The sequence below is a fragment of the Porites lutea genome, chromosome 9 (assembly GCF_958299795.1).
Source record: "Porites lutea chromosome 9, jaPorLute2.1, whole genome shotgun sequence".
Lineage (NCBI taxonomy): Eukaryota > Metazoa > Cnidaria > Anthozoa > Scleractinia > Poritidae > Porites > Porites lutea.
In genome coordinates, this window is record NC_133209.1 from 22,163,695 (window position 1) to 22,178,427 (window position 14,733).

The following is a 14,733-nucleotide window of genomic DNA, read 5'->3' on the forward strand; positions in this document are numbered from 1 at the left end:
TGGTTACCATCTCAAAACTGATTACTGGTTACACAGGTGAACAGCTCAGTAAACTAATTAAAAAAACCGTGAAACGAATTGAGATACGGTGTTACATATATGAGTAACTCTTGTCTTTCCCAAACGTGAATACCAAACACAATAAGGCTCATTAGGATGGAATATGAATTCGTAAAATTATTTATTGAAAGAAATGGTCAGACTTCGCCTTAAAATATCATCAACCAATCATCATTAATAGCGGATATTAGAAAAATAAGAATATCTCTCATTTTCAGGTTTCCTCTGCCCTTTAGTTCCATACCTGTTTATTAGGGCCTTCGTTTTGTGATTATTTTAGATTTAAAAATATAAGCCACATTTTTTTGGCAGTGGAAGCTGAGAAATAGTCTCAGGTAGACAGCTGTTGTTAAGGCGTGATAGAAATTTTGTAGATTTTGCATCCCATTCGATATCATCAGTTCAACAGGTGTGCAAACTTGAACTCGGAATTAATTAGTCATTAGTTACTCACACTGAGTAATTAGAAATATAGCGAAGAGAGAACCTTACATTATTAATTTCACCCGCTGAGACCAACTTAGCCTCTCTTAGCGGAAAAAAAGATGGGATCTTTGTTGATCCCAGTAGTTTTTGCGGTTTTCTTCGCTGGCAGAAGTGTAAGTGGCCTTTTTGAAAATGAGGCAAAAATTCTTAGTGATTTTAAGGCAAAATACAACAACAGTCAGTCGGACATAATCTTCTTAATGGATGTATCTGGCAGTGTCAGCGACTATGGCTTTGCGTCAGAGAAAATTTTTGTCGAGAATCTCCTCAATGAATTCAGTGTTGCTCCTTACTCGACGAGAGTAGCGGTAATAACATTCGGCAGATATATTCAGACTAATATCAACTACATTGATATCGACCCGTTATCACTTACACATCAAAAGTGCGAGTTCAAGCCCTTCTTCCAGTACAATGTTGTCCACCGTTATGGCTGGGCAACTAATATGAAAGAAGCCTTCTCCACGAGCTCCAGCCTCCTGCAAACCGCCATCAACAACAACCACAAAAGATTGAATGTGCACACAGTCGCTATGTTGATCACCGACGGCTATTGGAATTATGGGGACCCAAGGGATAATGCTAACATACTGAAGAATAACTATAATGTGGATCTCTTCGCAGTAGGTGTAGATGGTTATAGTGATTGGCAGTTGCAAGCACTAGCGACGAGCAATGACCATGTTCTCGAGTTTGCATCTTTTACCAACTTCCGAGAACTTGCATTGTATATCAGAGGAGGTAGGAAATGTTACTGATACATTTTAAAAATACTCGGCGTATACTGTGTTCCCCTTTTTCTAACGTTACAAGCTTTTACAGGTTATTTATTCAAGATTATTTTGTTCCATTTTATTTTATTTTATTTTATTTATACCAATAAAACACCTACCCTTGAAAGGTATTGCGTTCAGTTAGAACAAAAAAATCAGTTGATTTTTTCGTCGAAATTCAATGAAAAGCAGCCCACCAAAAGAAAACGATGTTTTGAAAATGGCGAATTTTTTTTATTTCAACACAGGTAAAATTTGTCTAAGAACAGGTCTGCGTACGCATCGGTTGTCGCGTCAAATAATTGTAATAAAGTAAGCCTTTGAGGATGCTAAAATGGATTCACTCCAAACGGTGAGGCCTAAACTGAATTCCTCTGTCAGTAATTGGTATACGGTAAGCAAGGGAAGATTCAGGAATACATCTCGGTTAAGCACTGAAAAGAAAAAAAACTGAAACGCACCCTGGAAACTGTGTCATAAAAAGATCTTTACTGTTTAAAAGGCATATGAATTCATGTTCTAATTAACCACATTTACCTTTCTTTTATCGCCAAAAATAACTCTATCTCAAAAAAGAGCATTTTTTATTATTCCTATCATTATTTTTATAATCGATTTAGTTTTTGTATGCGATAGTAGTTTACTAGTTGTATCATGTTGGCGTTAAATAATTTTGGTTAAGGGTCTTTTTTAAGCAATTTTTTTAAGCAATGTTAAGAGTTTCTTTCTTAAACATTTTGTTCTATTTGATGTGTTGGTGTTTTATATAGACTTCCTTAATACTTTAAAATACATTGTATATTATTAAACGCTTTTTAAGTATTTTTCGATAAGAAGTAAGGGACTAAACAACTATAACAGAATGTGGTACTAGATGGATGTAAACAAACTATAAATGTCTTTTAAAATGGCTCAAAATAGCCGTCTGTACACAGGCTAGCTCAAAATAACTATAACAACCTTTTAAAGACTTTTTAGTTCCATCAAACCGACTTTTAAATCGGTTTGAAAAAATGCAGATCAAGCATTGACAGATTCATGTCTCATAAGGTACAAGAAAAGCTGTTATCGTTTTAAGTTCAAACAAATCTACTGAGAAAGGGCTGAAAAAGTGGCTCCTAAAGAAAAACAAAACAAAAATCACGCAGGGTCTGTAAGTTTACGGAGTGGCACGTAGAGAGATTAAATTAAAGGGATTTTTTTCAAGTTTTGAAAAGTTGCAATTTGGTTTTGCTACAAGTAGTATAACAATATTTTTTACCCTTTTGTGTGAAAAACACATTTTTTTTAGAAATAGTGATTAACACTGCAATTCTGATGCAGGCTTCAGTTATTTCCTTGTTTATTAGGTAGCCAATAAAGAATTTTAAAAGCGAAGACGTTTTTTGAACGACGCACGTTAACCGGAAGTGAGTAGTTTTTCCCTTTCAATAAGACATGACGCTGCCAATTTTGTATTCTCAGATACTTTTTCTTTCTCTCATACAGACGATTTACCCAAAAATGTGGTCGACATCATGCCCCAAGATTGCAAAAAAATCTTCTTCCGGTTGACGTGCGTCGCTCAAAAATGTCGTTGCTTAAACCTCCTAATCACAAATTTTTGACCCAAGAAAAAAAGAGAAAGTTGTACTTTTTTTCTTCCTTATCTTACTTTGGTATTTCCTATTTTCCTTTTCTCAGATGCCCACGATAACATTTTTATGAAAGTGACGAGCAGCAAATGCACTACGGCCAATGGCTGTGATAGTAATGCTTTCTGTGCCTGCGGTACCGTCAGTGGAATATACCAGTGCGTCTGCAAACAAGGGTATTATGGTGCCGGAACCCCTGGACATTGCTATCGTAAGTTATCGCATTCAAGTCCAGAGAAATTGAGGATATATGGTCAGAACCTTGTATGAGGGGTTGGGGGAAGGAGATTTGCTTAATGTGCTATTTAGTCAAAAAAAGTAAGAAATGCAAATTTGTCCCAAGAGTCTTTCTAATGACTTTTGCTGTAGCTTTGGCCTGTGCAAGTCTCTCAGATACTAGGGAGGTCACAAAAAACACTCAGCCAGGAGAGAATATTGTTGTAGGGAGGCCACGCTGAGATGGAAAAAAATCCCAGGTAAAAGGATTACACTTGGTTTGGTTTAGCAAATAGGTCCACTTATTTTCTAACATAAACGCTCGCTAGTGTTGACAACTTTTTTTCAATATAAACGGGGCCTAAGGTCACCTGTCCGTGTGTGAATAACCGATAAACCCCGCGTTTTGTAATCGCTTTAATACCAAGTACATGAAAAAACAGGTGCATGCCAAAAAAACACAAGTAACGTGCGATTTTCTTCTACACTAAAGGTGATGTTACACGGGACGATTCGCAATTTTTAGCGCAACACAGCATTGCAATGTTGGAACACTATTGTAACTATTCGAAACAATGTTGCAACAATGTTGCAACGCTGTGTTGCGCTAAAAATCGTCGTTGCGAATCGCTCGTGTAACCTCACCTTAATAGTGTATACTGTCATACAAAGCTGAAGAGACATTTTTCTGAGATAGGATTACACAAGAGATCCTATTATGATCTCTTGGATTACATGAATACCTCCTTAAATGTAAGAAAGGCGTATGACTTAGTTTAATAAAGGCCGATTTAGACGGCATCATCATTTGCTCACGAATATCGCGCTACTAGCATACGTCATGACTTCACGACAGATCGTGTTGTGTGAATTGCTGTCGTAAGTGAAAATTGTGCGCGTGTGGATGGTCGAAAGTCATGACGTATGTTGGTCGAGCACGATGGTCGTAAGCAAATGATCGTGCCGTCTAAATCGGCCTTAAAGGTGATGTTACACGAGAAGATTCGCAACGAAGATTTTTAGTGCAACACAGCGTTGCGATATTGTTGCGACATTGATTCGAATGGTTCCAACATTCTTCCAACATTGCAACGCTGTATTGGGCTAAAAGTCGTCGTTGCGAATCGTCCCGTGTAACATTGCCTTATGCAAGAGAGAATAATTGGAGAGATAGGGAAACAACCAGTCAGCCCTTGGGATATCAGTGAATTTTACCAAGGTTATTTTTAGACCAATTATAAGTCTAAAATTAATCTTAAATTGATTTCCGGAGAGGTCCGCAAACTTGCATTTAGATGTTGTCAAGTCTTCGTTTAAGCGAATATGATGTTAAAACACAAATGTATACAAATTATGTTCATCTCAACTCCTTTCTTGTTTTAATTATTCCTTAGCCTGCATCCGCGGCACGTACAAAACGTGGGCGACTCCAAGTCAGTGTACTGCGTGTCCTGAGAATTCCACCACAGCTAATACTGGTAGCATTCTAATAGATGAGTGCAATTGCTGGACTGGATACGAGGGGAATCCAAAAACTGGCGTCGCTTGCACACGTAATTAACTTATGTACCTTTTAACTGCCACTTGTTAGCTCTGGGTTTATACTTCTTCGTAAGGGGTTTTCAGAGGGCATATAACCTTTCAGTAAAATCCAACCAGTGGTCTTTTATCAATGCTACGTTCTGATTGGTTGAGCTACTACTAGGCTATGTGTTATAGCCCACTAGTAGCGAAAGCGCCGGCTTTGAAAACCAAAATAATGGCGGCTGAATCGTGTTTTGCTAGCTAAAGTTGTTTTCTTGCGATTTTTTTGACCAACTAGTTGGATTTTACAAAAACAATTATTTCTCTCGCCCTCATGGCCTCTGCCTCTGAGTCAATAGCCCATGAGGGGGAAGGCCGAATGGGCTATTGACTCAGAACCCATGAGGGCTCGAAGAATAATTGTTAGATAAGCAGAATAGAAAGTGCTTCGAATCAATCTATAGCACTGCTGATAAAAATACGCTTTTTTGAAAAACGTCAAAATAAATCAATTTCATTTGAGTACATTTGGAGCGGGCTTGTAATCAGATGTATTATTTTTGTTTACAGGTTGATGGGTCTAAACTTGATGGGGGAGGCTAACAAGTTCGGGGGCTTATAAACCATTGTTTACGCTAAACCAAAAAAATGGAATTTGTTTAGTGTTTATAAGTGTATTTTTTTTTATTTCATTCATTCATTTATTAATAAATAAATTTATTTATTTATTTATTTTTAGAATGAATGAGTGTTGGGTCAGTTTATTACTGTCTGTCTCACAAGTTTTTGATCCGGTACAAGAGATCATTTCCTGTTTATGTGTTCGTTCATCAATTCAACTAAGGCACCCGCTGTTTTACCTTTGTAATTCACATGGTGAACGGGTATATATCGTGTTAAAAATCAGTAACCTAGATCTAGCAGCGGCTTATGCACAAATTTCCCAAAAACCCGAAATTTAAAATGTATTTCGACGCACGGGATTCTTTCTCTGAGATCGATTGTAATTAGAACATGAAAAAAAAATCATTCTGTAGTGACTGTAGGCGTGACTGTAAATTTTTCATTCTCATACAAATAAAACTCATTTTCACAGGGAAGGTTGTGCACTTGGCCTCATTTTGAAAGTGAGGATTTTTGGAACTCGGAAGTGGCCTATTGTAAACAATTATTGGATGAGGTTTTTTTGATATCTAGAATAATCAAGGTCTCGGTAAGTGAGAGACCTTGATTATTTAGGATATCACAAAAACCGAAAGTAATAATTGTTTTATTATACATTGTTTTGAAGAAAATAACGACAAACAAACCTTCGCCAGGAAAGTGATTTGATATTGTTATTGGAAACCATGCATTGCGAGTACAACCTACAGATTAGTCAGTTATCTGCTAGCAGATACCTAACTAATCTGTAGGTTGCGCTGATTTACAAAATTAACTGTAGGCTCTTAGCCAATGAGAAGACAGATAGTGAGTACAGCGTATAATAATTAGCGTAATTTGTCATCCATGATATTATTAGAATTTAGACAAAATGCACCTGAAATTATTCCCTAATTTCACTTTTCACCATATGATTACAGATGCTAATATTGTTCATTGCTCTTAATTTGTATAGGTAATAGCATGATTAGAAGTGATATTTGGCATAAATGCCATGAGTGATATTTCAAAATTGTTATACGTAATTATAGTGAAATTTGAAACAATTTTGAAACATCGCGAGTGTTATTTATGCCAAATATCACGTACAAATCTTGCCATTATTTGGTAGTAGTATAAACAAATAATAGCATGATTTGTAGTGATATTTGGCATAAATACCACTCCTGATATTTCAAAAATGTCACAAATTTCACTCGCCTAACGGCTCGCGAAATTACGTGTAACAAATTCGAAATATCACTCGTGGTATTTATGCCAAATATCACTACAAATCATGCTATTACCTATACTAATAGTATAACACATACTAATATTGTTCATTGCTCTTAATTTAAGACATAACTCTGGTTTTCTATTTGCAATAAAGCTGTCCTGTGTGAACAACTAGCGGCTCCAGCAAACGGCGCTTTCAGGGCTGTCTGTGGAAATATTTTTACCAGTGTCTGTGAATTCCAATGCAATGATGGTTACAATCTAGAAGGTTCTAGCACTCGAACATGTCAAAGTAACAAGGCTTGGAGCGGTACACCAGCACGGTGTGAGAGTGAGTATTGATTTCGTTCGATCGAAAATCCTTTCCTTAGCTTAGCCTGACTTTCGCCAATTCTTTCATCGGAACACTTGATATTACTCTAGAACTCTTTTTCTCCACACTTCACACCGTTTACTAGAAATTTGTGGGTTCTAGTTTTTTTTTGCAGCCCGCAGAATAGCAAGCATGAAAGGCGAATAATTTAATATGTACTTTAATCAAGAGAGGACAAGTAATATAGAGTGTTTCTATTTATCGTGTTAAGGGTCTGGTTGCCTTGTTCTCTTGTAATTACCCAGATTTGGTGAATCAACGATCGTGTCATGAGACTCTGATACCATGTTTGGTTTCATCAGGAAGCGTCATATTCGGCACCTCCTTACCACTCCACTGCCCTAAATTTCGCTCCATGCAATTCGCCCCATTTGGCATTTCCCCATGCAAGGTAATCTGGATTCCCGGTAATCTGGATTCCAAAATCCGAAATTTTTGCTTGTGGAATCTGAAATCCCGGGCTTTGAATAATGTGGAATTGAGCGCAAGGATTCTGGAATCCCGCTAACGATTGGAATCCGTGTTACAAGTTCTTACTGACAAGGAATCTGGAATCCGGTCAGGAAATTAACCCTTTCCCTACCAAATGTGGCCAAGGCAAATTTCGACCAAATTTCCAAATTTCATTTTCTAAAATTTTGAGAAACAAATAGCACCATATGTAAGTACATGAAGGGAACGTTCATTTGAATGGTCACATCATAGAATTTCGTCCACAGACTCAAGAGTTAGAGTCACCTTACAAAACTCTATCAAACACTCTGGCAGTGAAAGGGTTAAGGAAAAGCGTGAAATCCAGAATCTTAGATTACCTTGTGTGGGGCGCCCGAGCGGGTCGGTTTTGCAAGCTTTAAAGGGAAAAACGTTTAAAGCGATCTCAACAAGCTTAAAAGGTTTCTTATATGTTTTATGCTTTGTTGCAGTCATTACGTGCGCAGTGTTGCCACAGCAGGCCCACGGTACTAAGACATGCACAGGGCAGGGGTACGAATACAATGATCAGTGTACTTTCACTTGCGATGTGGGCTACGAAAGGAAGGGCAGCTCTGTAAGAACATGTCAAGCCGATGGTCAATGGTCAGGAACTCAAGCCACTTGTGAAGGTATTTGAGATAGCACTGAGGTCTTTTGTACACGACCGAGTTATGTTTAGTGGCTACGAAACTTCTCAGATGACCACCAGTCACGTAATATATAACAATCAAAGTTCATTCCTTGCTTTATATAGCAGCTATGAAGGCTCAAAAATTGAGAATTTTGGCATCTTATTCAACCTAACAGTGGTTTCTTAAATATAAGAAAAGATTTTAAACTAAAGCAGGTTGCTGATATTCTTCTTGGAAAAAAACCTTTCTTGGGAGCAACCAAGATATTGATTTAAACCTCGGATCTTGTGGATTGGTTACATTCAACGAAAAGAAAAATATAAAAATTAACTCTGTCTGATTTTGATAGCACCATTCTCGGTAACCGAAAAAGATGTGAGAGACCTCTTCACAAGAAAAACCCTAGTCATAAGCACTTTTTGGACTGCATACGCGCATCTTTAGTTCTATAAAAACTTAAAATCCAGGTTTAGATATAATTAAATTATTTCTCTCGGAATTTCTTTTATCAGTTTTTATATTTTTGCTAAGAAGGGCACACATCGTTAAGGACTCAAGAATCCGGATTTGAATCATTAAGAAAACATGCATATCCTGTGAAAACTAAAGGGGAAGAGCTCCTCCAAACATAAAAAAGGCACTTACACAAGGTATCATGTTTAATGGTTTGCGTTTGCTGATTTTGCAGCCCGTCAGTGCCCCGCCCTACGTTCACTGGCATTTGGCACAGTAGAACCCGTCGACTGTGTAACGACACCACAGCCCTACCAACGAGGATGCGTTATGAGATGTGTTGTTGGTTATGTCATGACTGGAGATAGTCCTTTGACCTGTGGCGCAGATGGCACATGGCAAGGAACGTTTCCATCCTGCAATGGTACTGCTTTTTCTTTTGTAGTGTACAATAATGCCTAATTCCCCAACAGGCCCCTTAAAAGTTAAACGATCACACGCAAACTGGTGTTTTGGTACAGAGAGAAGTTTATTGTAAAGAAAAACTGATAGTCAAACAAGCAATCGGCTCCTGTCAAACGATGAGAATAATAAACTTTTCTGCCACCGTCATGCAGAACAATCTAGGGTTGGTGGGTGGGAAAGCAATCTGGTAGCACGCTCCACTAACAAACGACCAACAAAAACAGAAATATGATGAGCGACAATCCGATACTGTTTGAATGTGCCGTCGCACAATTACTCCCTTTGGGTCCGTCTATGCCCAAAAAGGGCAAATTTAATGGGGATCCTGGCCTTGCCTGGTATATTATATTACTTGCACACACAGTAATGCACTGATAACCATAAGACTGTTTTTCGACTGCTAGATGTATATATCGCGACAGGAAACAAGTGAGAGCTAAAGCCACTAAACTAGGTTCGAATTTATATACATACTGCTAGGACTGGAATGTCGTTATGTGCTTATGCGGAATGATAGAAATATGAACTGTAGCTAAGTTTAAAAGCCTTTAGTAAATTGCCTGTCATCTAATCTATCCGTGATTATATTTTCTTTTAGATAACCAACCACCTATAATAACATGCCCTGCCGATATATATAACGGAACAGACCCTGAGCGTCCAACAAGGACAGTAACTTGGAGCGATCCAGTGGTCAGTGACAACGCAGAATTGCACGATCCATTAGCCACACCAACTGTTGTTAAGTCGCTCAATATCGCCTCCCCTTACGACTTCCCCACAGGCACAACGCGTATTACCTACACGGCCACAGACAAAAGCAACAACTCAGCATCGTGCATTTTTACCGTAACTATCGTTGGTAAGTAAAATTCACATTTATGTTATCATGCTTGCATGTCGTAGGGTGTTAATTTTGAAACCACGTTCGTGACCTCATTTTGAGACCGTAATCATCGATTCTACTAAAGCGAGAAACTGTCTATTAAAAATGCTCTCAAAACATTTGCCTCAGACTAATAGTGTCGATTTTCCTTTCCACAATGATGCGACTTTACCAATTCCAGCTCGGATGAATTTTTCTAATAGACTTGGCTAACTTGTTCATGCAGCGAGACTGCAAAGATGGCCTTAAGTCCATGGATTACATAAAGAAGTTAACGGCTTTACGTATTAAGATTGGCTTTACCTAAATAGAAAAGGTTTATTGTTTAAAAACAAAACAGGACGAGGCTGAATCTAGAAATGTGACGTAGAAAGACCTTACTAATTTAAACTGTATCAACCTTCTTTTCAGTAAGTTGCTTGATATGTTACTTGGAATTTTTCAGACGAATTGGTCACGGGTTAAAGAAAAGAGAGCAAAGAGTGTGACTTAAATATATTTAGCCCTTTTTTTAAAAATGAATGTCCATACTTTCCAATAAATACATACATATTTATAATTCTATATCTTCCAAAGCACTGTCAAAAATATTGTTGTAAACTTCGATTGCATTTATTCCAGACGTAGAAATCAAATATTCATATCGAAATATAAAGAATAAGAGCGCGGGTCCTGGCTAGGAAACTACTCCATTTTGTTTCACTAACTGATAGTTTTATCATGCTAGATGCAAAACTATTGAAACTTCGATCTTTAATGTAAACGGAGACAGCTTACCGGGCCCGTTAATTATCGGGACTTTCGAGAAACGGGCCCCTGGAACCGGATGATCAGCGGTAACTCTGGAGATGGAAAGTGATCAGTGGTAGCTTGTGAGCGGGAAGTCTTAAATCAGTAAATCCTTCCTCCTGTCAAAAGTTATAGCCAACAAACCATTGTCCAAGCATAATCCGTTGCCCCAGGCCTCTTTAAAAAACTACTTCAGACCAATTCATCACATTCCGGATCAATTTAGGTTTCTGGGAAACTGCCCACGTACCCCTCCCCTAACAACATTTTGCCCTAAACGAGAGGTAAGTGTTACTCTTGGCTTAGGGGAGGGGTAGGTGGGCAGTTTCCCAGAAACCTAAATTGCTCCCACATTGCTTCTTAAAGCGGCTGTGTCACGGGTGTCTAGTTTATTTTATTAGCATTTGCACTTCCGCATTTCCCATAATGCTCCTTATTTGCCCCCCAAAATTTTGCGAAAGCGTTGCTTTCAATTTATCTTGGGACGGCTGTAAAACCCAGGACTAATGAAAAACAAAGGTTATGCACAATTTTTTAGGGGGAAATAAGGTGCGTTATAAGACATGTGGAGGTGGCGTATAGCTAATATTACCCGTCCTTGCTTGCCGTAGAGCTTGAGAAATGACAAAATTTCTGCTTCATGTCAAACAAACATGTCTCCCAAGAATTATATCAAACGTTCCAAACAACAAAAACTGAATTTTGAAAATCTGTTAGAGGGTAAGTCAACTTGCAATCTATTAATTTCTTCTTCAGATAATGAACCTCCCAGAATTTACTGTCCACAAAACCAGGAAGTTAAGAAAGAGAACAGCCAGCCAACCATTAAGGTTTATTGGGATCCCCCAACATACAGTGATAACTCCGGCCAGGCAGTCACCATATTCACCGAGTCAATCAACGGGTCTGACTTCAGAACAGGTCAACATCAAGTGAAGTACGATGCCACCGATCACGTGGGAAACAATGCCTCTTGCACATTTATTATCGTTGTTTCGAGTAAGTAAACGATGCTGGGATTTATACTGCGCTTTTTCGTTTTTACAGAAGAAGAATATTTGCTAAAGCCTTTTTAAAGCTCCAGAAGCTTCTTTTGTTTTGGTCAGTTTTGAAAACGAAATGGTTGGTCAGCCTCTACATGGGTTGAAACCATCAAGATATACTTGTTTTGTAGCTACCCAGGGGGAGGGGGGGGGTACTCGATATATCCCTAGGTGGGGAGGTGCCGCGTGGCCCCTCATATCCTGACCCTGTTTAAGACAAATATCGCTGATTTTCCTACCCTGTTTAAGACAGAATTCCGATTTTTGATACCCTGTTTAAGTCAACATTAATTAACATTAGAGCTTGTAAAAATTTTGCTGTTTATCGTCCAAGAAAAGATATCCTGTTTAATACAAAAATTGATAAATCGATATCCTGATTAAGACAAAAAATGATAAATTCGATACCCTGTTTAAGACAAAAATCCCGAGAAAAAAAACCCTGGCTGGCCGCACGTCCCCATTAAGCCCTTATAAGGGAGTACCCCCTCCCCCCCCCCCCCCCGCTTTCATATACAGTAGGACCTCGGTAACTCGAACTCCTCGCTAACTCGAATTAAGTCCCCGGATTAAGTCCCATTTCCCTTGGATTTGACCTTACTTTACGGTCACTTTTATTAATTAGGATAACTTGATAACTCGAATTCCCCGCTAACTCGAACTAATTTTCGTTTCCTTTGATCAACATTTCACTGAAATTTACTCCGATAACTCGAATTCTCGTTGTTGCAACTCACCACGACTGCCATCCCTATAGCTTTTCTTGTCGTGCAATCGGTAAAACACCTAAAACTAACACAACACAATTTTTGCAACGTGCAGATCACGTATTTGACAATCATTTCCCCGTATTATCTGAAAAAATGCATAAACGTGTTACAATTTCTGATGAGATAAGTTTAATTTGCGCTCTGCTGTATATCGAAGTGCTGAAATATAAGATAGCGAATTATCAATATATAACATCATTAGGTAAAGATTAGATCGACCGCTATAACTCGAACCCCCGCTAACTCGAACTATTTTTCGTGTCCCTTCAGAGTTCATGTTACCGGGGTTGTACTGTAGTTATCAACCGCTGCAAACATAAGACTCACCATTCATTACAATAACTACGAGCCAATAGTTTGATCCTTCCTAATATTTCTTTTTGAACTTAAAACTAAAGTATTCCTTTTTATATGTATTCAGCTGTCAACTGCAAGCCATACGATGCACCAATTAACGGACTTATATCTTGTGCGCATTCCGATCTGTGGGGTGGAGAAGCTTGTACTCCTCAGTGTAACGCTCTAAAAGAATTTGCTCGAATCCCAGCTTCCTTCTACATCTGCCAGGCAAGTGGTAACTGGTACATCTGGGATTTCCGACCAACAGTTTCACGGGAAATGCCTTGGCCGGATTGCACAGGTAAACACCCGGTTAGACAATATTCACACTGAAATGTACCAGTCATGGAGTTATGTATGGTGGGCATTAATTTGGAAAAATTAGCATGACGTCAAAACAGTGAATGTTGTAAAGCCGATTTTTCGCCGGTTCGTAGGCTAGATCGGGCAAAATTCGGATTATATCGATTTCAAAGTTTTTTTGTTTGTTGTTGTCATAGTGATATCGATTTTACTAAAATATGCATTTTGACAAACTTCAATTTATAATCAATCACTGATGAAAATGTTGTAGCAATCGGACAAGGATAAAATCAACTTACAAGTGATTGAAAAACATCGGTATGGTATCCCAAAAACTGTATCGAAGCACTTAAACTCCTCTGTCACGCTTGTAAAATAGCCAACTGATTTGCCTCCAAAATTTATTGTGTCTATTTCAATCATTTGTTTCCGTACTTATTTGTGGGGCACAATAGGAACTACTGGGTTGCCAGTAATTGTGTTACCCCTACAGAGTCGATTTTTGGTTCATTGCTATATACTAGTTATAGTCTAGCGCTGAGTGCCAAAGAGCAAAGATTTTACCGATACGCCGGCGCTGTTCAGTTTGTTTAGAAACGTCATGAATTACCGTTATTCACGAAAAATAGTTTGAACTCAATTCGATTGCATAAGCGAAAATTACCTTTAAAGATGTGAACTAAACTGCTCTATTTGAAATCCCAACTTTACATGGCATATTTTTCGAGATAGTGCATGAAGTTGGTGTTTTTATGCGAAGTTGCGTACAGGCCATTTTGCGTAAATTTTAGTGGTTTTATAAGCGAACTTAGAATGCTCGAAAAACCATAAGTCCGCGAATATTCAACAAACAGATTTATATTTGGTCTCTTTTTAACGCTTAGGAAGTCTACTCTTTTCAGGAAAAAAAGGGATTTATGGTGTGCCGATGATGCCTTCCGAATTACTTTGCTTCAACGACAATAATTTTTGCAGCGTTATCATTTTTCTTAGCCGAATAAACAGGCAGTGTATTCGGGTAAAATATTTTGAACTCAATTCGATTGCATGAGCAAAAATTACCTTGAAAATGATGAACTAATCTGTTCTACTGCATAAAGAATTTGAAATACTGATTTTAAATAGCATATTTCTTGTATATTCTCTTCTCTGTTTCACGTTATAAACGTTACCTTACACCACTTTATGTTACATCCCTTCGAGATTCATTCCGCCTTGGAACTTTCGCGCACCGCTTTATTATACTGCCGCCTCGCAGCCTCGCGTCTTCACGAGGCTGCTCGTTGGCAATCATCTCTAACCCTTAGGATATTTGCCAGTTCGAGGGTAAAGTTTTCAAGTTTCAGCATCGATACAACAACCTACCAAGTGAATTAAGTTACCCCGTCCATTGTAGATTTGTTCGCCTTGATCAGTAATCGATCGGTTAAGGGATTGTTCACATTGTACCGAAATGCGTTTAGTTCCAGAATTAAGCTCGCAAAGTATTCACATGAAAAAATCGACCGACTTAGCCTAAGCTGTTCTAGTTCCCGTACTTTTGCTAAAACATCTAATGAAAAAGGCTTTTACCCCGTTAAGCCGTTTACAATTTTGTAGAGGTTTACGTCATATTATTATCTTGAAACAAGAGAT

At 38.3% G+C, this 14,733-nt stretch overlaps 1 protein-coding gene across 1 annotated transcript in view; it reads left to right on the forward strand.

Annotated features, from left to right (window-relative positions):
* The first annotated feature begins 553 nt into the window (after window positions 1–553).
* The window catches only part of LOC140948092 (sushi, von Willebrand factor type A, EGF and pentraxin domain-containing protein 1-like), a 41,849-nt gene continuing 27,669 nt past the window's right edge, over window positions 554–14,733 (forward strand). The window contains exons 1-9 of the mRNA XM_073397318.1: window positions 554–1,287; window positions 3,003–3,164; window positions 4,564–4,722; window positions 6,726–6,902; window positions 7,868–8,047; window positions 8,739–8,927; window positions 9,567–9,830; window positions 11,400–11,642; window positions 12,878–13,096. Coding sequence (XP_073253419.1) covers window positions 606–1,287; window positions 3,003–3,164; window positions 4,564–4,722; window positions 6,726–6,902; window positions 7,868–8,047; window positions 8,739–8,927; window positions 9,567–9,830; window positions 11,400–11,642; window positions 12,878–13,096 — 2,275 coding nt within the window. The 5' untranslated portion in view covers window positions 554–605. The remainder of the gene's footprint in view (window positions 1,288–3,002; window positions 3,165–4,563; window positions 4,723–6,725; window positions 6,903–7,867; window positions 8,048–8,738; window positions 8,928–9,566; window positions 9,831–11,399; window positions 11,643–12,877; window positions 13,097–14,733) is intronic.